Consider the following 25,022-nt stretch of genomic DNA (forward strand, 5'->3'; position numbering starts at 1 on the left):
CAATGTTTCTGGCTCAGTTTTAAAATGATTCAGAGGCAAAGATTTGAATGCTGACAGTGCCATCTAGTGGCCTGTGAAAATAAGGACACTGTTTCATGAAGCTGACTGCTGCGCCTTTCACAGGCACTGACCACCCGGCAAAGTCATTTCACACTAGATGGACTTCTCATGTGAAAGTCAGTGTTTTTAATAAAAGCAGACTGACAGATACCGGATGAAAGTTTTATCAACATAATTTATTTTGCGTTGTATTCGTTTGTTTTCCGACAGCGCAAGCAAAACTCATTTGAAAGTCCGATACAAAGGCTTTTGTTTACTGCTTTGCCGTCTTGTCAAGCAAGACAGAAATTAAAATGCCAAGAAAACCATTTCCGTAATGCGACTTTCATCACCGAGAGTGTCGCCACCACTTGAGGGAAGCGCTGACTGTCTGTCGTCTGGCATCAGCGTCACAATCACGTCTCACCAGCGTTTGACATTTCACACTCTCAGCACAATCCTTCATTTGTGGAATGAAATCAGATCTCGACAAACCTGGGTTTATTCCGTTCAAACCACCGTCGGACCGCTGCCGTAAATGCCTTCAGAAGGAAGAGGATCCATTTAACGGCTGTTTATCCGTCAAAGTCAGACATGAATGTGAGACGGGCTGGAATTTGCAACAGATATTTCTATCATAGCGTTTCACTTCAAGTCTGAAATGGAATGTCTGACAAAAGCTCGCTGATGCATGAGGCCCTTTCAGCCACAGTGATTGCAAATTGCTTCAAGGAGATTGGTTCCTGCTGCCGCTCTGAGAGTCAAGTGGCTCGACTCGTGTCGGGATGAAACACAAAGAGCGGTTGAAAGACAGGGTTACCCTTTACATGCTTGTCTTTCTCCCTGGAAGATTCTGAAGTTTGTTTCAGAGGGATCAGGCGCTTTCTTCTGAGGGTTCCACCACTGGGTGATCCACCAAACCAGAGTCCCTTCCTCATCGGTCCATGGATGCAGTGGACAGGACTGGCTTCTGTTGCGAGCTGCTTGTTGGGCCTCACAGTTGACAACCATGCCATGCTTAGTCTTTTACTTTTCTGGGATCCAGGAAACCAGTTCACTTTATTGTTGGTTCCCCAGGAATCCTTACCTGATGGAACACTGCAGCCGCCCTTGCAAGTCACTACATTGTCTGAATATTTGCCAAGATAACAGCTTTTATCTGGGCTGTAAAGTCGCCTCCCCATCTGTTGGTGGCGCTCTTCAAGTTGACAGATTCTGCAGAAGACAGAATGAAGCGATGTATGCCAGAAGATACCCGATTGGCTGACTCATGCCAAGCTGTCACCGGGGACGGAAGTAGCCCAGGCTTGCAATATAGAATATGAAAGTCAGATTTGCCGAGCAAAAATATTAAGAAGAGCTCACGCTGTTTTACAGCATTGACTCCATTATTGGTGCAGGGGGAAACGCACAAACACACACAGGAAATGTATTGGTCCATAGTGCACCACGTGTGAAAGAAATGAATTATTTTGACATGAACTTGCATGATATATATATATATATATAGAGAGAGAGAGAGAGAGAGAGAGAGAGAGAGAGGGAGAGACTTAGACTTTCTTTATTGTCATTGCACAAAAACATATCACAATATTATGGCAACGAAATTTCGGTCTGAGGCCTCTGGTCCTCTGGTTTCCAAAAACAAAACTGTATGTCCATAAATAAATAAATATTAGATAAATACTAGTCCAATATATATATATATATATATATATATATATATATATATATATATATATATGTTTATTTATTTATATTAAGCCCCATTGACCCCTCGTGGCAGCGCATCTGAAAAGAGACATTTTGACGTGTCAATAACATGGCAGGAAAAAAAAAAAAAGTAGTTAATGATTTCTCAGAGGCCAAATCTTAATGAGGAGGATAAACAAACATGTTGACTTGAGGGAGATGTAGGTTATGCTAATGGTTTGACAACCCAGAGCTCCCGTGGAGGTTACTAACCGGGATCCATGAGACGGAACAAATTCACCAAAGTGCTCGACCAAGCGTCTTCTTCTACTGTCAGAGATGAGCGCCTCCTCCAGCTAAAGCCATTACCTGCATCACAGACTCTGTCGTTACGGTGATCAAATCGATGCGGACGATGATGCGCTTATGGGATGGCTGCGGGCGGGAGAGCATGTTAATGACTTCCGTGCGAGAGGCTTAGCGTCGTCTTCATTATTTACTTTTAATCAAGTCACATGTTTTCTGATGTTGTTGTTTGAGGCTGGATATGAAAACCCCTCGACTTTGTTAGTCTTGTTCCGAACTTCCTGTCCTTCCAGACTTAGGAAGCTGAAGAAAAAAGAAAAAGGGTGATTTTGGTGCAACAGCCGGTGAATATTGGTTTGGCTTGAATATTTTTTCAGCTGTGAGAAGAGCAAGAAATCTCATCGCGCACTGCTCCTGGATCCTCGATGCTTGTCTGCACACCTGGATTAATAATGCAAGCAAAGCCTGGTCAGATATGTAAAACACACACCTCGGCTGCCACGACGAAATGAAGTGTTGCACTTCTACGTTTTGCTGTTTCTTGGGATCAAAAGAAACGACTCCACCAGCGTCGCAAAGACGCCTCACTTTTATTCTGAGGGAATAAACATGTTTATCTGATTCTCGCGCCACTCATTCTGTACAAGATAAAATGAAACAAGACACAAGGCTCTAACACTGGAAGACGCTGCTCGGGAAGAGATGAGGGAAGCAGATTTATCAGTTCAGTTCTTGTCGACACTCGTTTCCTGTTTAAATAAATAGATGCTGGAAACTGACGGACAAAAGCTGAAGTTGGTGAACAATCATCTGATACGCACAAGGAGCGATACTGTCTAAGTGTCATGTGGTAAGGTGTCAGCACCTTCAGGAATTAGCTGAGGGTATGAACAAGATCTTTGCTTGTTCTCCTGGTTTTTAAGTGGGTGGCACTCCAGTTTCCTCCCTAACCTTGGGGGAATTTGTGATTTAAAAATGCATATTTAGAAGCAGACTGACGGAAGACAAGGTCTGTCGCCAGGGACCAGACGATGGTGAGGACAGATCGAGTCGATACTGCGTTGGCAATGTGCGACCTGTATCAGGATGTGTGCCTCTCATGGAAGGAAATATGATCTAACAGATAGTTCAAGTGTTCCTTTGACTCCCTACATATGATTAAGATACATAAACTTGGAACAAAATACTCAGTTAACCTGGTCTCATACCAGAAGCGGTTTCTGTCTTCAGTTCATTGGTTTGAGAACTGCAGCCCTGCAAGTTGGCGCATTAAAGAGACCAGTATCAAGGGAAAGTTGTGACTTTCATCGGTTTTGCCGCTATAATGTAGCCGTTAAATACATCAGTGAAAAAGGACAAATTCCCAGGACTTTCCTGTGACCAACTGCAGGGGAAAGGTGCCAACAGTTTGTGTTGGCACCTGTTGGGGGCGGAGGCGGAGGCATATATTTGATGCAAGTGATCCGATAGACTCGCAGTAAACATTTGACTTTGTAAGCTACGTTGACAGCAAATGCCATTGATCTCTCAGTTCAAGAAAATGGTCAAAAAGAAACTCGTCGATTCATTCAGCTCATCGATGCTAACACATGCCAACTTTTCCTGCACAACTCGCTTTTCTGCCTGGGTTGACGTCCAGACTGATGTGTTCTCTGACTCCTTTCCAGCTTCACAACGTCCAAGGCTGAACATAAAAGCCAGGGAGTAAACCAAAAAATAAGCATTTTGGATAAACATCAACCACTAAAATCCTTTTAATTCCTTGTTAATGGACTCTAAATTCTCAGTGGACTTCAGAGAAAAACAAGCAGCACCTCAGACGCTGTCGCACATATTAATGATCTGGGATCTGGAGGAGCTCTTCATTCCGGGTGGCTAGTGATCGCGCATTAATACGGAAGCTTTTATTTCTCAGGACACGCTTCCAAATTAATCCCAACAAGCGCAGATTTCTGCTCTTTGAACATGAAGCAGTGGAGACTCAAAAGCCATTTCCACCAGGAGAGCCCAGCTCCTGCGCGGTGATGAAACAAAGGGCGTCCTCTTTTCTGTGAAGCTGGATCAACCGCGTGTGTGTGTGTGTGTGAGCGGATCCGTACAGACAACAGCGCCACGATGCTAATGGTTTAATTAGGATTGCGGATGTTACAGGAAATTCTAATGACTTCTACTGTCAATTGTCCGTTTTAAATATGTCACTTTGAATCTTCAAAGCTTTGAAGTGAAATACGCTCTGGAAATTGAAGTGAGAACAGTGGCGGAATGAAAGGGTGAGAGAACTGCCAATGTGATCCTGGGTCACTGGGTGTGTTCCATTTGGAAATCCATACATCACTGGGAAACTGGGAAATCCCAGTGATGTATGGATTTCCAAATTGTAAAGTGGGAGAGTCTTCACTACTGATGTAGATGAGGCTTCATGAAACAGTGCCCTACTTTTCAGAGGCCACCAGATGGCGCTGTCTGCTGTAAAATGTTTGGATTTCCACAAATAATTCAATGAAACCTCACATCATTTCTAAACCAAGAGCGACATCTTGCGACACTGTTTCGTCAACCCTGCAATACTGTTTCATGACACCTCATCGACCCATCACTAGTCTTCACCACCAGTGGGCAATCCAAGATGGCTTCCCTACTTGTAAACCGGAAGTCAAATTTTTGGACTCAACGAAATACGTCAAAACAAAAACACATTCTGTGAATTTGTGTTTCGTTTTCACCTTGCTGGTTTTCTACTTGCCAACGGAGACTGTATCCAGACACGGGAGAACAACCTTCATGGACGTCACCCTTTTTTTCCCAACCTGAACACAGACTTTCTACTTCAAATGTAACTGAAATACAACGTGTGGTGTGAGGCTAGTAACGTCAGAGTTTTGATTTGTTTCAATGAGAGTTCTCCGTTTAGCAAGATGCCATTGCTAAACAGCGTTGGTAGGCAACGACGTTAGGCTGCGCAGGATTTTTTTTATTGGGTAACACAACAAAGTTATGTCGTAAAAGTAACTACACTTGAAACATTTACATCGCTTGGCTTTTTTTTTGTGGTTGTAGAACGCTAACCCATGAACATGCAAATAGAAATAAATGAATCCAAGTTCTTTTTATAATTGACTGGAAAAAAAAGTAATATTTCGTTCAGTACTGAACAAGTCAAAGACGGAAGCCGCATTGTGTGACACATCAACAAGCGGCAGCCTGGTATTTTCCAGACCGGATTCATTCACAAGCTTCATCTTTTTGTGGTTATAAAAGTTACATGTGTAGTAACATTTGTGTTTAAAACGATGCTTTACAGTGTCATTTGATCATGAAACTGTTCAAATAAATAAATAAAAATCCCCGCACGAAACTGCTCAACGTCACCAGAAGGTGGCAGGCTGGACACATTTTGCAAGCCACATCACGCGCATACACTGGCGAGTTGCAAGAATAATGAATCACACTTGAATTGTCGAAGCCAACTTAAATACTGACTACTTAAATTTTGTTGGTTTTCTAAAGATGGCTACCATTAACAGCCAACTTTTTTGTAACTGCGCAAGTGAGCTGCAAACTCAGTTTCCCGCGGCTGAAGGGTGAGTTAAAAACCGCACTATGGAATGTGGAGTAGAACTATTTATATATATATTTATGTAACTATTATAAATGTTTGAAGAATATAGTGACAAATTTTCACTGTTGTTTAAAGTAGCACACAGGTGAAAGCCTTGCACCTCTCCATTTTTTTTATAATTTTCGCATTGAAGCTTTAAAAAATGGTTACAAACAATCACATGACAAAGATGACATTGGACCTGAAGGGACAAAGGTTGGTATCAGGACACACATTTCAGAGTGGCCCTTTATAGTGGGCGGCCTGATGGGTCACACCTGCGCAACAATCGCTGAGACCTATGGATCGTTCAGACAAAAATCTATGAATAATATTTCAAAATAAAGGGGCTTATTGCGTACGGAATAAATATTGCAATGTTATATTATTGTCTTCAGGAACAAATGACAAGCAGATTGTTGAACAATTTCAATAATTTATTCCGAATGTTTTCTTTTTTTTAAATCACCATGGACTTCAAAACCAAAAAGATCTGTGAGAAAATAAACTTTTCTTTCCGGAAATGTTGCACTGTCAGTCAACTCAACACAAAGAATCAATGAGCAAATCAATGATATTGCCACCTCAGTATCAATTCATATTTATGTACCCAGACTTTTCCCTCTTCTAGTGAATGAGTCCCTCTATCTTCAACTGAAGCAAAGGAATAAACGGGCAGATCAGCTTCAGTGTGATATTATCAGTTCAAAAAGTATGGACGACCTTTTTTCATTGCAACAAATGTAGTTACAAGGACAAGTTCAGTCCTACCGCAGCTGCTCACGGTCCACATCCAAACATCAATAATGTCCACGTCGTCCAGCGAACATGTCCACTATAGAACACTTCCAAACATTGTGCACCACATGATGCCTGTGAGGAATGATGTCCACCACCACCAAACATTGTGCACCACTTCACACTTCCAGGCAGTGAGTGATGATGTCACTTGTCAATGGTTTCCACCACATAACACCTTCAAACATCGATGCCAACTATATACCACCCCCAAACACTGTCCACCACATCACGCCTCAGTGGGATGAGGTCCACCACAACTCACTTTCAAAAAGTGGTGACACCTACAGTATGTTGTGCATCCAACCACCAACAACTAAATGTTTCTTTTGTTTTGCACCATCAAACAGTCAAAACCCTGGGACATGTTCTCCCAAAACTGCTGAGGTGAGGAATGAGAGCAGCTGACTGCAGTGGGACTGTCCTGCACAAACCATTTTTCAAACAGAAAAACAATTCAGACAACAATATTGACGCATGGACATTAGTTCATGCATCAATATTCAATATGTCACAAATATTCTAGTCCAGTCCAGGCCCGTAAATAGCCACAAATGTTCATTTTGACAGTCCGTGTTTGACACAGTGGAAAATGCGCACAGAAGAATTTTGCTCATGGACATGCAGGCTTCAACTTGAAGTGCACTGTGAGCCTTAAAATTAATTTTCTCAGCCTCCTAAAAAAACAAAATGAGATTTTTCACAATTTAGAAGAAGCTGTACTTCAGCAGTCCGTCTGCCGTCTCTGTTATTTGCTCATGAGTCTGACTTCGCGCCAGCTACACCATCGCGAGGCCGACTCTGTCCGGGGTCATCGGCCCTGTCTTCACAGAAATCCACAAATCCTCCGTATTTGTCGCGCCTTTCTTCCTCTTGGCGTCTGACTTTGACTTTGAACGGCCGCAGCAACAGCAGCCGTCGGCATGGCGACAGCAGCAACAGTGGCAGCACACCACTACAGTAGTGAGCAGAACGAGCAGGGGGAGGGTCAGGAGGACCACCAGGCAGACGGTGTTGTACACGCCCTGGTTGTGTTTCTCTGTCGTGAAGCTCCACAAGTTGCTGAACATTTTGTGGATGCTGTCTGTCCCCTCCTCCATGGCTGCGAGTCTGTCGGGGAGGTTTTTAATGAATCCTGTGATGGTAGTCTGACGCCGGTGACACCCTTGTTTAGGGTGTTAAATGGTGTTGAATTGAATCAACATGGCTGTTTCTTTAAAGCTGCTTTATAAGGAGGTTGAGTGTAACTTGTGGTTTAGCTTGACGTCTGCGGCGCCGGGGTAGAATAGCGCCGTTGCTCCTGTCAGATACAGAGCCACGTGGAACACAAAAGCCTGGGTGTTGCCGCCTCAACCGGGAACTGGAGTCTGCTGGATCTGTGGGGTTAAAACAAAAAATAGACAAAGTAAGTATTGATAGCAACGTGTTTTCCTGCAGACGTCTCATGCTCCGGTTGAACATCTCAACTCCGCCTCTTTGGCGTTCCCGTCAGTGTCAGGGTTTCAGCTTTTCCCCTCATTAATACTGCAGAGGGGCCACTCACCATTCCAGGCACATCTCCAGACGCCCCACTGAGGAAAGACTCGGGCAGAAAGAGCGGGGAAAAAAAAAGAGGGGAGATTGTTTCTGAGGTAACCAATCTTCCTTAAGAGTCCCGCTGAGCCCTGCGAGTCCGACGCAGAGTCAGAAATAAAATGACAGAAGTTTTTTTCTCTCTATATATCCACAGCTAATGGGTCTCGGCTGACTCATTTGAATAATGATCATATGTTTCTCAGCTTTCTTAATGATACAGTGAGTGATTGTAGTGCGACGCATATTGTTGGATCCAGTGCGGAGCCTCCCACTCGTCTGCCAGCTGTCTGTCTGAGCTCGCTGTCGCAATAAAAATGTCAAAAGCAATTACAAGACTGGACTTTTAACTTAGATGTGCAGAACAATGACTGATGTGGCAGGGATTTGGACAGCAGTGGGGCAGGTAGTAGATGCAGTTGCACTGAAATTTCAGATGGTCCTCATGATCACATTTAAGCGTTTTATCGACCGATTAATAGCCGACGTCATCAAAAAAATGGTTCGTTCAAAACTCCAAAGTTTTCAGTACTAAATATGTGTTGCGTGTCGCCTTTCTGTAAAGTGAAGTAGAACACTCACTGGTGTAGTACGGGTCTTTTTTTCATCCATCAATGTGAGGTCGTGCAGATCAAATCTTGCAATGTCATGTAGGTGGCTGCCAAACATGGGTGGCCTAAATCCCTTCATTCGTCATCACTCTTTCCTCTGCACGGGTCAATATTATACGCTAATGCACCCATCCCAGAAACAAAACAAAATCTGATACACAAATAGGGAAAACTTTATGACCTGAAGAGTAAATTAAGGACATTTTATGGAGGGAAAAAGGAAGACTCATGGTCATGAGGTGCATCCCGAGTTATACACAAAGTAAATTCCGCACTACAGAGCGCAGCGGAATATTAGCCACACCCACTAAATTTAAGGAGGAAAATACATCTTGTCGATACATAAGCCGCAACAGTCTATAAGCTGCGGGTGCAGTGGTGCTGTCTGCACCGTAGAAAGGTCAGTGCTGCACCCGGCCTAAAAATGCATGAGGATCACTTCTAAACTACTTTTGAAAACAGGGTCCAGCATGGACTCATGAAACAAACTTGGCAATGTTCTGAACTTCAATCATGACCTCCTCACATCTTTTATTGACATTAAAGCTCTCAAAATGCACTGTTTTCGCTCACGTGTCTGAAGTTCCAACACCACAGCTGGTCTCAGCTGCTGCTTCTTGTCTCTGGTCCTCCAGGAGATCGGCTCTGTTGGCAGCGCTACGGACACGTGAGCAAAAACAACACGTTTTGAGCGTTTAATGTCAATAAAATGCCTGAGATTTCATCGGCTTCATATGAAGAGGCTGAATATTTTGGCAGCATGACTCTTTAGCCTGTGAAAATCCATATATTAGCCACGTCATTGTATGAGCCGCAAGGTTCAGACCACGGAAAAAAAATAGCGGCTTATAGTCTGGAAATGATGGTAATCCGTGAGCTTCAGGATCCACAGGAGTATTTCAACCTGCTTTTTAGAGGTGCACAATCTATCCAAGGCTTAGCGTGAACTTTGAGCACCCAGCCTTTTTATAAAATCCACACAGTTTTCTAAGTCGGTGTTTTTCAACATGGACGACACAGGAACAAACAAACCAAAGCAACCGGCTGTGAGTCCTCCACCCATCACGATAAAAGGCGGAGAAGACCATGCACCGCCCATACTGCATTTTGACTGGTCACATGTGGAGTCCCGTAAAGGACGGAGCGACAGGTTGGTCAGCAGGAAGCTCATAATAAGCAAAGGGATGCTCACTAACAGATCTGGCTCAACCTTACAATCCACTCACTGAGTCTCGAATATTCAGCGTGCAAACATCTGATGGCAGGAACCACGCTGGCTCCATAACGCCGTCGGCAGCATCCGAAACAATTACAATCAAAGCGCTTTGTGCGTCTGTTATCAAGTCCATGCCGTTCAAACCGGATAGTTAATGTAATGAGATCGTAATGACGCGGCTGTCAATCAACCCAGGAGAGTGAAAACTAGCAAATTAGCGCATAATGAAGCAGGTACGTCGCGGAAATTGAGAGTTTCACGGCAGGATGTAGCGCTTTCACTGAGACATTATCATTTTTCTACATAATCGTCTGGAAGCTACCGTGCGGAGGGAGGCTTTGTTTCCCAGCTTCACTCTTGTTGTCGTCCATGTTTCCTGGAGATTAAACAACAGCGGGCAGATTTTGGAGTGATACCGTTTTGGCTTGGTTGAGGGACCGACTGCGGTGGTCACGACTGGATCGCCGAGGCTGAGCCATGTGGCCTATAAGTGGCTAGGAAAGAGACGTGTGGAATACAATAGCTAGGAAGATTGAACAATGGATTCAATAGGAAATTTCCCTGAAACAAAAGTAGGATTTTAGCTTGTTTTATCTGCTCTTCAACTTCAGCTAGTTCTTTGAAGGTTCATGGAGTACTTGGAGAAGAATTTGACCACTTGTAGGCTCTTATGGAAGCCAGTATCCGATCTGCTGGTATGGAGGTTTCAGATTTTTATTTATCATGTGGCTCGCTCAAATTCAAGATGGTGGTTCTCCAATGAATTTTCAGAAACAAGGTCGCACTAAAGCTGAAGTCCACTCCTTCACTGCATCAAGAGAAACTAGTTGAAGTGGCTCCAGGGTCCAATCCGGATGTTTTCATTTGCTGCCCTGACGTCCTGATTTTGCAAAGTCGGAAAAAGCAGCGTGTTTAAATGAGCCTCAAACGTCCGGTTGGACTGGGTTGACGGCCACTGTTTGCCACTGAGGAGCCCAACCTTCCAGGCTGCTCTGCACACCACAGACGGAGCATTGACGGAGTGTGTGTGACACCAAGTCAGACTCGCTGGTCATAATTTCCAGACTAAAAGTTTCTGCTGTCGAGTGAGTGTCAGATATCACAGGACCGTCTGAGGTCCAGAGATGTCGCGACTGCAGGTCAGAACAGCCTCCGGAGCAAAGCTAAAAGTGGCCTGATACCGTTGCTATGAAGTGTTTACATCATTGAGGGAATAAACATTGGTACCTCACGACAACATTTATTTCTCACATATTGACTCAGTGGGGTCACAAGCCACACGGTGGGTGTCAATGACAATGTCAGGGTAACAAAAACAAACACAAAGTTGCAAATTATTTTGATAAAACCATTGCAAAATAAGTGAAAACTGCTGTTGTTGATTCGCACTTGAAGATTATGCCTGTATAATACTATGATTTCTTCTCAGCTACCGTGACTGTCTCGACTCGTTTCTGCCTCAACGGCCGAATGGAGTCGGACCTGTCTCGGACTCTGCACAGCCACTCCACTCTGTATTTAAGTTGTCGGCGAAAACATGATTCCATCTCGTGTGCAGCTGCTTCTTAGGCAGAGTGCGAACCACGCACCTGCGAGTGGAGCGCAAATAAAACTGCGTGGTCGCTGCATGTCAACTGTGAAATTGGTTTAGCTGCAGTCTGCCTGCTAACTTCCCTCACGTCGACAGGAAACCAGCTCCTTGAGGTGAGACAGGAGACGCGTGAGACCCATCAGTTGATGTGGTGTTGTTGAGTGACAGCCATCAAACAGGGATACAGAAACATTCAGGTACGGAATAGAAAGCAAAGAGGAGTCACATACATTCGAAGCTGTGAGCACGGTAACACGTGGCTTGTTATTCCATTGTAAAGTCCTGTAAGGTATGATGGGTCCCTCCCTTCAAAGCACTTCACTTTTTAGTCTTGGTCTTCATTTAAGCAACAATGGTAAAATCTGTCACATTTGCAAGAGGTTCCCAAAGTCTGTGAAAATGGGACGCGCTAAAGTAACACCCATATGGGAGCAGGAGGTTCCCCTATTTGTCATGTCCATACTGTTTGAGTCCCAGTGTGACATGACACAAACTAGGGAAGATGCACAGAGCAATTCCACCACTCTGCTGGTCTCATTCATTCTCACATCCATCTGACAAGGACGGTCTCTGGCGAAGAGGCGATGATCCCCTGCATGCGTCTTCAGCAGCAAATACAGGCGTCCAATGTCTTTTTAAGTCGGAGTGTGTGTTTGCACTAAGAGGACGTGAGCTCAACATCCCTCAACTGGCAAACAAAGTACAATGACCTGCTGTGCATTTTCACTTATGTCGATAAGTTATGAGGCGCAGACAATGAACAGGAAGTTTTGGTGCTTAAGACCTTTCTATGATTCTACACTTGAGACACATTTGCATCTTCCTGGAAAACATTTATTTGCTCTTCCGCTCTGTGATCCGGACCTGGGTGACCATTTATACATGGGAATACATAAGACATTATTATCAACAACAAAACCTTTTATTTATCCTGACTATTTCAATGTATAGAGTAAGTAGTTTTTTAGTAGTTTTTTTTTCTTTTTCTTATATATATATATTTTTTTCTTTGTCCTAGAAATAAAGAGTGAAACAGTATCAGAAATATTAGGTCACACTTTATATTAGGGAAAATATATTACTATAAATAAACTACTTATACATATGTTTATTAGCAGCATATTAGATTGTAATTAACCATTATAAAGAATGTTTTAGCGTCTTGTTAAGTCTGACTACATTTTACTCTTCAATGGTCCCCAAAAGTCAAGTACTGTAATTATTTAATGTATTTCAATGTTTTTTTCAATCCCAACATTTGACAATGTCTTTTGACATTTGGGGTTTCATCTGAATAAAAAAAAAAAAAAAATAAAATGTTGAGTTATTTCATTTTTTATCCCAAACAGCGTGCACACTTCCAGTTTTTCTTTAAATATTTAATTATTAATCCTAAATTACATTTGAAATAAAATGTTTAAAAATCATTTATTTACGTTGTATCGATTATTTTATATTACTGTATTATGTAGTAATATAATAATACAGTAAAATTACGATATACTCCAAAAAAAATGTTACTGAACACATTAAAAAAAGAAAAGGGTAAAACAGGGCCCTAGTTCTCACTTCCATCCTCTCGCCACACATCCATTCCTCAGGCTTCCCTTTCTTTGTCCCTCCTGTATTTTGCTTTCACTTCAGTTCCAGTGTCTAGCATTGACCCTTGCCAGAAAAAAAAGCGCATCATGGTTCAGAGTTCAGGGGTTTTGAAATGAAACGGCCCAGTTTCAGGTAATGTATTCATGTTGTCTAACCAGCAGCTTATCTACAGTCTCTCAGACATGATACAGAAACACGTGCCTCAATCTTTCACGAGAACAGTTCCACCACACATGCTGTGGTTTGGTGGTGAGCCGAGGACAAGTGGTGCTCTCGCAGAAGTACGGTATTTAGAACCCTTTCTCACAACCTTGAACCTGACTTTCGACGCTCCTGGAGACGCGTGAATACAGGAAAAGAGCATTTCTGGGCCACACAAAGGCAGGAAGAAGCTGAGGAAAAAAGATGTCCTGGTTACACGCTTGTTGCCCCTGATGCTTTCTTTTTGGGGGGCAAAACATATGCGACCTAGAAGGCAAAGTTGCGACAGAAGGCATCGCAGGAATGTTTCATGACTTGCCCCAGGCTCACTGTTAGAGCTACTGTAAACCCGAATCAGACCTCACTCCGTGATTCCCTCTCTTCCACTGTACAGAACCTGAGCTGCGATCTGAGAAGATCAGCTCCAGACACTCACTAGCATCTCCTGAGCAACATTATTTTGCATTCTGAAGCATCAACACGGACCAGAAAGGACTCTGGTGGTGGAAGAATAAAATACCAAGTCAGGCAAACTTTTCAAAAGGTTACTTACATGTGGCAGAGAGCGCGGCTGGTTGTGAGTCCACCATCTGAAGTCACGATTGAACTTGGTGTGGGGCTGACTAGAGCTAAAAAGAGGGAAGAAGGGGAAGAAGATAAGATAAAGCTCTGTCCATCCTCCTGTGTCGAAATGATGTTGTCAAGGAGCGTTACGGTGCACAATGGGAACTAAGACGCTTGATAAAGGGCACTGTGTCGTGACACAGATATCAGTCATAGGCCAGGAAACAAGGAACCAGTATCCAAACTAGGCAGCAAGAGTCCAGGTTCAACCCAGTGACTTTCACAGAGCTTCGTGTCCTACGAGGTGTTTAGCAGAGAACTACAAGTCTAACCTGTGAACCACACACATTACAGGTGAGAACAATATACAATGCTAGCAAGCTCCGTATCCCGACTGCCACCTGCTGTGCCAGTGAGTTTATTGCGACCAATGATTTTTAAAGTGCTATTTCAATGGCATTTTTATACACAACGAATATAAATATGGAATATGGCCAAAGTCTGTGCTCCCTCTCTCGCCACTTATTGATTTATTTATCATTGTTCACTTGTGTCACATATTCGTGTGATTGGTGTCTCCGATCCCATCGAGTTGTGATGGCTTGAAACAGTGTCAGAGCTCAGTAGGTGGTGAAAAATGATATGAGGTAGTGTTGAAATGTCAAAGTTTTTTTTTTTTTTTTAGCAGTCAGTGCCATCTAGTGGCCTCTGACAATGAGGGCACTGTTTCATGTCACGTCAGCCCATTTACCATTTACGATAATATTAAAAAGTCGACAGAGCAACTCAATTCAGAAGTGTCTGTCAAGCTTTGGGCCTGAAAAATCTTAGCATCAACTCATGCCATGAAACTGTTTTTGCCAGACAGAAAATAGAATGAATACAAGTCAACCTTCGTCGCCGCGAAAATGGGATCGAGTTCATTGAAGGTGAGCGGCTTGAGTTGCACAATTTTGAAGCTAAGATGTCATGCAACAGTTTAAACAGCACCTGCAATAAAATAGCTTGTTGTCATGTTGCCAGTGGTTCATGAAGAGTCGCTATGAGAGAACACAAGAATTCTGGTGTGATCTCAACATCAGGATCAGGGTCCGCCCCTTGACCTCCACTGGTGCCTGGAAAAGTTATTGAGATGATCAAAGTGATTCAGTCGTCCAACTTCACTTTAAACTTAAAGGTAAAGTGGCTTAAACCTGACTCTCATCGATGACTCAGCTCCTTCTCCAATTTTGAAATGAGATTCATTTCAAATGACCATCGACTGTAGTTGAAGGAGATCGACAACCATGTCATAGTCTCAGAAAGTTCAAATGAAAACACATTTTCATTTGTAACTGGAGAATCGTCAGTGATGCGGTTATCATTCCGATCGAAGGCCAACTCAGTCTGAACTTCTATAGACAGCATATTTAACTTATTTCCATGACGTTGCACATGAATTTGAAGTTATAAAGTTCATCAGTTGGATCTTCTCGCAAAGTCAAAACGCGTGGAGCCGCACTCTCACTCAGGTCAAATCAATTTCAAATCAAAAGAAAATGTCTAGAGGCTACAAACTTGAGACTTGTGTCGACTCGATTTCAGCTCCACGCAAACATTCCTTCAGTTAAAGCAGCACAATTAAACCAACCTGGAATAGGCTTTTCGAAAAAATCTCCTCACACATAGAAATAGTTCTCAAGAAAGGATGAAGGTGCAGAGAGGGAGGAAGAGTTCGGCAGCAGCATCTCACCCTGCAGTGAAGCTCCACTTGTTTTAATCCACTCATCTGAAGCCAACTTGTTTCTCAGTTCTGGTCCCCCAGACGTTTTGACAAGTCTTCACTTTCTGTTCCTGTTTCCCCTCCTGCCTGTGTTTCCCCTCCTCCTCCTGCTCACTGTGCGTTTGGGTCTTTACGTCACACACCCAGCCCACTCTCTAAGAATGGTCCCTCTGTTTGTGCGCATGGTGCTACAGATTCTTGCGGCTGGTTTACTGTACTCACACTGGGTGATGTCACACAGGCTGCATTAGAACTTGAGGCCCAACTCCAGCGCTGTTTCTTAAAATAAGACACACAAAAGCTCTCTGTTAACACCCAGATGCTTCATCTCCATTGCTTAATGATGTTTGTGGAAAACACTTGAAGAGGAAGTGAGAGGAGAGTGTCACGGCAAGGTGACTGAGATGATTTACCGGCGAAAGAAAGGAGCGTAGGGAAGTGTGTGGACTCACAAAGCTTCAGTGACGGACCCTGCGGCGAAATGGTCAGTGGGCTTTCAGTCTGGTCAAGCAAAAGAGGATCTCCATTCAAAGCACTTTAGAAAAGACATATTTCAGTCTGTCCTTTTGAACTGGCGCAGGATGTTCCCTCGCTCATGTGGAGACTATACAGCCGGTCTTGAACTCAACAGAAGGACCCTGATAAAATAGAACGGCTGGTGATGTGTTCAGCTCGAAACTGGTAGATGAATGTGTTCGACAACTCACTGCCCTTCTTCACCCCGACAGCTTATAAGATAAAAGTTGTGCCCAACGTTACATACTGATCCGGGCAGAGCCTTCTGTCCGTGCTCTGTGTTCATTTCGTCCAGATTTGAGCACGTTTCCACAAAGCTTACAGATACAGACCGAACACTGCAGTACCACCAGAAACCATGAGGGGCAGTGTTGCTGTTACGGCCTGATACTTAGCTCTAATGAAACACGAAGAAGACATGACAATGGCGAAAGTCCTCTGGTTGCGTTATATTTATCGGTCTCCCCAACCACCGCCTCTACAACACTGCCTCCTTTTTCCTCTTTTATGCAAGAGGCACATTATCAGTACTTCTTCCACAGTTGCCAGGTTTGTTATGGAGTTTGTTGTTGTCATAAACTTTAGTGTGTAGGCTGTTCCCGGTGGACATATTGGTAAACAGCAATAGTAACACAAAAAAACGCATGGAAGCCTGTGATCATCGTCTGTAACATACAATGGCACATACAATTCCGTGGCTAAAGGGAGCATAAATGGACCATAACACATAGAGGTGATCTCGATCTGATTTCCCCAAAAATTAGGTCCCCATACCGACCTGACCAAAATGCATGTATCTAATATAATCTTTACCTGCTTTTATATGACCATTATTTTTGTCTTTTTTGTTGCTACTGAAAGACTTTTCAGACTCGAGCAGGTGTCCAGGATAGTTCCATCATTGAGTTTCACGAGTATTAAACACTAAAACCTTCAGAGAAGTTTGTCAATAACCAATGGATACTGTCAGATATACAAGTAAACAAGTGGTGACTGTCTCCAAAATCTGTCCATTTTTGTCCGGCACATTAGCTTATTCCCTCTTTTGTTAAAGCTGTACAAATTGATGATAAGAAATCTATACTTGAAGTCGAAAAACTTCATCCACAGTGCACACAATCGCCTATCAACAATGAAAAAGAGCGCTTAATTTTATTCTACAACACTTTATTAACGCCACACATCAATGGGGGGAGGGGCAGAAGACAACACATATCTACATTTTTTACACATTTTACGGGCCCTATAAAAACACTTTGGCTGTAACGGGAACATATATTGTTTATTTTGTTTATGACATTTTAATTTTATTTTTTGAGGCTAATAGCTTTCTAAGTTCTCTCCAAAATATCACCTTCCTGTGAGGGATCACGTTTCCCATCAGGAGTCACATGTCGAGGCACAGGTGTATTTCCTTGTAATTCTGAGGTATGAACAAAGAACTGACAGAAACATGTACAATAAGAATGTCTCAGTGAGTCTCTGCAGCTGTGGGCCATGTTCGTACGGGACGGGCCTCAACACGTGTGCAGTTGTGTCGGAGACAAGCGCACACGCTCACACATGGGCAAACACACACACTGGAATACATTGGGTTCATATTCATATCTCAAGGTAGCAGAGGTAAGTAACTTGTGTTAGTCAGGATGAACATTGAATCATCAGTGCCATATATAGGACTGCATGAATAAATGCATACATTTGGAAGTAAATCTAAAAAAGCTGTTAAATACATTCATATGAATATTTATGAGATCATACATGAAAACATAAACAAGTGTTCTAATATAAAGTGATGCAAATATTGAGGAAGAGTGAAGAAGAGAGTGAAGTTTCATGAAGCTTCATGAAAATGTATTTACATTTTGGAACTAACTGAGATCAAAAGAACTGAGACTTCCAGCTACTGGACTACAGAAACATTTGTTTTTCTCAAACTTACAACTCACAGAATAAACGCTTGGCTGCTGGAGTTTCATGAAACAGTGTCACTAGATGGCACTATACTCTATAAGCTCTGTCTTTGAATGATTTCAATGGAACCTCACATCATTTTTAAAAGGACAGCGTCGCCTACTGAGCACTGAACATGAGTTCCATGAAACCTTAGCAGCCCATCACTATCACTATCGCCATCTCGATGTCTCTAAAATAAGGGCACTGTTTCGTGAAACCTCATATAATATGATTTTCTCACTGTACACCCAGAGACATGACATGGTCTCCACTCTATGTAGCTAGACATGAACATCTCAAACATTAAAAGGAGCCATTGAGACTCCCTCAGAGGACAACTCAACTCTCACAGCAGGACCTTCGTAGTTTGGGCTATATCCGATGAAAAACCCCTCTCTTGTTGTAGGTGGCTTTCTGGGCTGTTAACCACAACCTTGTTCTCCGTCACAGAGCGGCTCCGGTGGGGAGGGGGAGGGGGACGGCAAGGTTCAGACAATATTTCTCTTCGTCCAACAAGAGTCTGGAGCTGAACAAATTGCTGGAAAGACCGGCGAGCTCACACCGGATCACTGACCACAGACCCATGATCGCAAGCAAGGGGAAAAAGAACATGACATTAGCACTAGCATTAGCTGAAGCCTCCTGGGATTAGGCAGCCAAGCAGCAAGGCATCACAAATCACTACAACCTGCTGTTTCGGGCAGAGCCAAGGACGCAAACAGTGAAATATGAGCTTAACACGCCTCACTCTGTGGCTTTCTTGAAAGTTAGCGATTATGACAAGTGATTTAGAATCGCTATCGTGGAATCTGAGCGGCGTCCAGAAATAGTCTGGCAACGACGTGCCACCTCCGCGCAGAAAATCCATGACTAAGTACTTAAAAATGTTTTGGCTTCTGTGTTGTGAAAACAAGAGCAGGGAAACGGAGAGTTGATCCGGCTATAAAAGGTCCGTTTATCATCTTGCTTGAGAAACTCCATGCTGCCAGTAATGGAGATGAATGTCCAGGAAAACTCCAGAAGTTATTTTAACATCAAGCTGAAGCGCAACAGTTGGGTGAACAACACAGTACAATCACTCACTGCTTGGAATCGGAGGAGAATCTGGATTTAAAACAACAAATTGGAGTTTTGAACAGTCGCAAAAGACTGGAAATTTTGTTTTCTTGGGACTTTGTAGCTCAATAGAAAGACTTTTTAAATTGAGGTTGAGTGAAACTTATGAGCAAGGAAACTTCAGCTGTGAAGCTGTGTCCTTTGAAACCAGTATTAACAAACATCATCCAGTGGAAAAAAAAATTCTCCATAAATTGATGATTCTTTGGGATACTTGGACAAGAAAACCGACTCTGGAAACAAAAGAAGAAAGAACTTCTGTTGTGGAGAAAACACTCTGCTCCTGAAAATCGCAAAAGTAAGCTCCAACTAATAAGAAACACCCCTCAGTCCAGGATATACAGGCGGTATAAAGGACATACTTCACTCTTATAGATGACTCACACTTTCCTCATGTGACTCAGCCCAGACATGACTCACTTCTACTATATTTCAGCCACACCTTAACAGTGGTTGGTTCAACAGCATGAAGGTTGTAGGTTCGACTCCAGCTCAAGGGTTGGAGTGTACTTCATTTTTGTGGGGAGTTTGGGGTTTCAGTCAGACACCCTGCTTGCCATCCAAAGTCCAACTGGTGACTCTGGATTGTTCACAATTATGTAAAATTTGTTCGCCGATATGAGCCCCTGAGTCACACCCTATTGAATATCCTCTGACATGACGCTTGTCGCGCCGTGAATATTGATCTAGGCTGTGGTGAAGAACTTAAGCAATGAGAGGTCTAATACATTGTTTTTAGCATGAGCTGAAGAACCGTGCATGAATTCAGACTCATTAGGGAAGCACCCAGAGAGCGTGAACCTCCGCCAAGCAGCTCATACCTGGGTTCTCAACCACAATCCGTTCCAGACAGCCCTTCAATTTGTTCGAAATCTGAATCGATTTTTCCCATTACAATGAATGGAAAAAGAAACAATGCGTTCCAAGCCTTAAAATAGGCTTTTGTAGGAGTGAATGTAGAGTGTCTGCTGCAGGTGCGCTGTTCCTCTATGCGTGTGGCCGCTGCATGTGGGAGGGGTTGCCGAGTGAGTGACGTCTCTCCAGAAGTGAAGAGGTGCCCGGTGCGTGTCCAGCTCTGAATGTGCGCTTCTGTGCAGTTTGGCTGTGACAAAGTCATAAACCAAGTAACTTAGCTCTGTCCCAGACTCGCCTCATCCCTGTCCCAGCTCCAGCCCACAACAGGACATCAAACCCTGGAGTGAGCGCTCCAGCACCTCCCCTGTGACACTCTACCACGGTCCAGTGCGGAGACAGGAAAGGTTTTACACCTCAATATGAAGAAAAAACAGTCAGTAAATGGAGCTAACGGGACACGTCTGCATACAGAGGCTGCGTTATACACAATAACAAAGCGCATCGTGGGTCAGCCGTTATGTTTTTTCCGGCTTTTTTCGGGGGCGTTCGAGTTCTGGATTTTCGTTCGAAATCCGATGCAAAAAAATGTTAAAATTTTTGTTTGAACTCCGATTTGTTTGAATATATTGAGATGAAAAAAAGGACCTCCTCCACCCTCACCGATCTGGATCATCCTCCATCGTCACCCCGCACCACTGTCACAGCCTCTCAGCCTCCTCCTCTCTCTCCCTCTCTTGGAACTCAGTCAGAGTCTTTCCCTGGATCTACAAAGACACAGAGCATCTTCCCCAAACATTCTCTGTACTTCCCTATCAACATGCTCAAAGCAAACATCAGATCTGTCTTGGCAGGAAACCACACTGCTGCTCACTGCTGATGATGACCTCTTTCCCACGTCTTCATGGTGTGACTCATCAACACAATAGAGCTTCTCATGATGAAAAAGTTGCTCATGAGAATATTTCCTTTCAGCCCACAACGCCCCTGCTTTTGAACCAGTGACACTTCGCAGTCGACCCGATTCTGTCTCTCACCGACGTGAGTGAATTGTTCAGTTGCTTCAGAGACTAATGATGTTGAAGGTTTCCAAATTGCCAACTGTTTAAGATGAGGAACAGAATGTCAAAACAGAAGACAATAAATGAGTCACGCCTTCCAGAGAAACTCAGCCGCTCCATTGCGACACAGACGATGGCTATAAATGCAAAGAGGAAAGAAGCAACCCTCAAGTCTTTATCGACGCCTGTCAGACCTTTTCACCAAATTAAAAGTGTTTTGATAGAAGACAGAAGGTTTCTGCTCAGCTTCCTGTTGCGCGTGCTCCACGGTGACGCTGGCACGCCATCGCAGTCTAAACGATAAGGACAGCGACTCAGCCTGAGGCTGACTTTTCATTTACTGTTTCTGCAGAACACGACACAAAAGACACATTCAATTAGACGTTTTGGCTCGGCGATGGGGGAAACAAACCTCTGTTCACTTTCAATACACGTCGACAAGATGGAAAGGGACTCCTTTCTTCCAGTTAATATTCTCTGGGCCATGGATTTTCATGTCTATTCACATTGAATTAACATCTCGGGGCCACAAAAGGAATTCTTAAGAGCACAGAAATTGTTTGGTAAACATTCCGCACACAGTCCGCTTACTATTGGCAGTATTGCTCGATTTTTAAAAAATCCATATGTTACAACTACTACTTCTGACCATCATCATCATTATTTATTCATTACTAGTAATTGTAATGACCATAATATGACTTGTACAGAATAACCTGAGCCCAATATAGTACTATAAAGTCAAGGAAAAGGTTCCCCCAGTCATGACGGTGAGAAAACAATAATAGTTTTTCCAGAGAAAACAGAGAAACTGTGGGTGTGAGTCATTTCATAGTGAATCACCTCTGCTCTGTTTCTGAGATGATTCAATCGTGGTTTGAACAATTGAGCCTTAAACTCAGTACCAAGTCCAGAACAGATTTAAATTTGAGTGTCTTTTGAAATGATACTGGCCCTCTATCGAACAGAGCAGGGTGTTTCTGTTTGCACAAAAGTCTCTGAGAGTTGAAATATTTACGCTAGGAAATAAGCCACACCCACTGAAAATGCTTCATCGCCCGGGAGCTGAAATCTTGTTCTCCGTGGTCACGCCCACTCTGCAGTGATTGGTCAGGAGGAAACCTTCAGCCCGCCTCTGCCGACCGCAGCTGTCGATCAGACACGTCTCACTGTTCCACTCTTATAAACTCCACACTTGAAAGTTGAAATATATTGCAGCCATAGTCTCACTTACACTCAAAAGCTGTTTTGCCTTATTCCTGGTCGACTGATCACACAGACACGTGGCAGCTAGGATGATAGCAACAACAACAAACATGGAGGAATCCCTGAACAAAAGCAAACAAAAGCTTCTGTTTGCTTTTGTTCAGGGAGGTTGTTCACTACACAATGGCCAGGGTTTCCACTACTCTGAATGGACTTGAAATTCTTATAACATTGAAATTCTGATACAAATATTTTCAAGACATTAAAAGAGCTTCAGTTTAAATAAGGTGATATAAAAACTTGAATATAGACACCATCGTGGTTTATTGTGCCATTGTCAAACTGATGCAAAACAAACAATATTTTGTTGTTTAAATGTATGTATGGTTCCATCATTTGATTCAGTAATATACCAAATTCATTCAAATTGAAAAATGTGGCTTCTTGTGGCAAATATTCTTACACCATTAAACTGCGATTAATTGAGATTAATTCATCACAAATTCTCTAACTAGATTATTTTTTAAATCCGAATCCTACTCCTAATTATTATTATTGGAATTCATATTTTTTCTGTTTCTTTTTACTGACAGCCCCTTACAACAGTGACAATAAAGAGGCCCAGCCAGATTCACACCATCTCAAGTTTGGGTTCGATAATCATGTTTTCCCAGCGAATCTGAGGCCGGTTCCCACTGAAGAATTGAGCTGCACCTCAGTCAGCCAGAGGGTACAATGGCTAGGATGAAAAGTTATTTGCTCAATTCAACATCATTTCAGAGGATTCTACACTTCATGTTGCAGAACAAACCTTTGTAAACTCCTCTCAGAAGCATTGTCTGGACAGCAGCAGCACACCACGGTGGTACAGTTTGTCTGAGTTAACAACATATGAGCAGAAGGCTCTGATCCCAGACTGGTTCCTACCTGCTCTTTGCTCAGTAGGTCAGCAACTCTGGCGCTTTACAAGGCCCCCAGAATTCCTCGGCGACTGCACCTCATGGAGCTTTGAACTCCAACCAACACTGCATGAGAATGAGGCTGTTCACAGAGAAAAGGCCCAATTAGGCGTGCGGTGTTTACGTCCGATCACAGAGACTCAGAGTGGGATATGTGGGCTGCACCTCCCTCTTGTTCAGAAGCCTGCCAGGCTCCGTTACGTTTTGGGGTTCAGTGAGATGTAAAGAGACCGGGGGAGTGCACGGGAGACTGCCGGTGGCTCGTGACGCCGCTTCTCATCTACGTCAGGCCGTCAGGAGACGGAATTCTGCGGAGAGAAACGGAGGGTAAATGGAGGGCACGGGGAGAGGGCGGCACACTAACAGCGGGGGCCCCATTTTCCCATGTTTGGGCTGTAAATGTTTCATAGCATAAATATTTATTTAATGCTGAAATGCTGTCCTAGAATCAATGTTGGCTTCGACCTGGTAAATATTTTTTCAAAACACTATAAATCAGATTAGTAGCCACATTCTCGGCCGCTCTGTTCACACTGCTAGCAATGAGGATAACGCCACGTGTCACAAACACAACGCCATCACATTTGCTTTGATGTGTTCAACTGGTGCACCAGAAACATCACCATTTAAGCAACGAAAGTCATCTCTGAAGCGCAACTCAAAACAGGGGACCATGTTCTTCAACACAGACCACTGGTATGTTCACAACAAATACTACTTCACGTTAAAAAAAAGTTGCCGAATCTGCCAGAGGGCGGGTCTAAAGTCAGTGGAAACCGAATATAGGGGATTGGAGAAACAGAGTTATAGCTTTTTGTCTGCTAGTAAACCAAAAAAAAAAAAAAAAAGATCAGGCATCTTTTAACTTCTGATCCTGCAGAGACAGCTCATTGAATTCCAGCAGATAGGTTCTGTTCTATTTTGCTTCTGTGTCTTGTGAGACACAGATGAATTTTACTTCTCACCGCACTACTACCCCTAAAGCATAGCAGTAGGTATATTGCTACATTTTTATGTGGCGCTAAAATCCAGATTTCTCAACTTCAACGTGCGATGGGATAAACATTGGCCGGAAAGTGTTGCTTCAAACACGCGGACGCTGCGATCTTGTTGTAGCAAAACAGTTTATGGCATGTAGTTGGGCCACTGCACTGACTTCACAGGTAACTCAGTTGATTTAAGACTAGAAGGCTTTTATTCTTCCCAAATTTTGTCGCACAGATCGGGTTTGTTGTGAACATGCAACAAACTGAAAACTTACCAACCCATCACTACCGAATTCTAGTGTTGGTTGTTACCATGTAAGTACCAGATGAGGCCATTCCAATGGCGATTTCCACAGAGCTAAAAAAAAGTCAAGGTCTCTAAACTAAGTTCAACATTTACCGTTTAAAATAAGAGTGAACTAGGACGAAAGGCTTTCTTACCTAAGTGGCAGTCCACTCCTCAAATCCGCACTGCGTCTCCACGTTTACTTCAGAACATCTCAGTTCTTCTGTCAGCAATGGTTCTGGAAACCTCACCAGAACGAGAAGTGAACAGGAGAAAAGATGAAGACACAAAACAAGAGACAAAACCAGACTTTTGCTTGTCACAGTGAATAAGAAAGGGAAAAAAAAGAAAACATTTCTGCAACCACAAAGTCAGAAAAAAATGTTATTTACCATTCAGCTGCAGCGGATCAGAGTCCCGAAAAATCTTGTCTCCACATAGCAAACAGCACCAGCGTGAAGTGAAACCAACACCTTAACTGTAACAGTGGATTCTCCACACACACTCAGCAACAATCGCACAAATCCAACTC

The 25,022-nt window shown here is 43.2% G+C and overlaps 1 protein-coding gene across 6 annotated transcripts; it reads right to left on the reverse strand.

The window, feature by feature from the left end:
* Positions 1–5,947: 5,947 nt before the first annotated feature.
* LOC128769842 (uncharacterized protein KIAA0040) lies at positions 5,948–24,855 on the reverse strand. 6 transcript variants are annotated; one of them, XM_053883874.1, is made up of 4 exons: positions 24,646–24,855; positions 23,187–23,526; positions 13,780–13,855; positions 5,948–7,809 (listed from the first exon to the last, which is right to left on the reverse strand). In XM_053883874.1, exon 4 carries the CDS (start codon positions 7,531–7,533, stop codon positions 7,213–7,215), a length of 321 nt encoding a protein of 106 aa, XP_053739849.1. In that variant the 5' UTR covers positions 7,534–7,809; positions 13,780–13,855; positions 23,187–23,526; positions 24,646–24,855; the 3' UTR covers positions 5,948–7,212. The 6 variants fall into 6 exon arrangements, with proteins under 6 accessions (XP_053739849.1, XP_053739850.1, XP_053739851.1 ...); XM_053883875.1 differs by lacking the exons at positions 23,187–23,526; positions 24,646–24,855 and adding exons at positions 14,781–14,905; positions 15,523–16,188; XM_053883876.1 differs by lacking the exon at positions 13,780–13,855.
* Between the last annotated feature and the right edge of the window lie 167 nt (positions 24,856–25,022).

The sequence above is a fragment of the Synchiropus splendidus genome, chromosome 13, assembly GCF_027744825.2.
Source record: "Synchiropus splendidus isolate RoL2022-P1 chromosome 13, RoL_Sspl_1.0, whole genome shotgun sequence".
In the NCBI taxonomy this organism is placed as follows: domain Eukaryota; kingdom Metazoa; phylum Chordata; class Actinopteri; order Syngnathiformes; family Callionymidae; genus Synchiropus; species Synchiropus splendidus.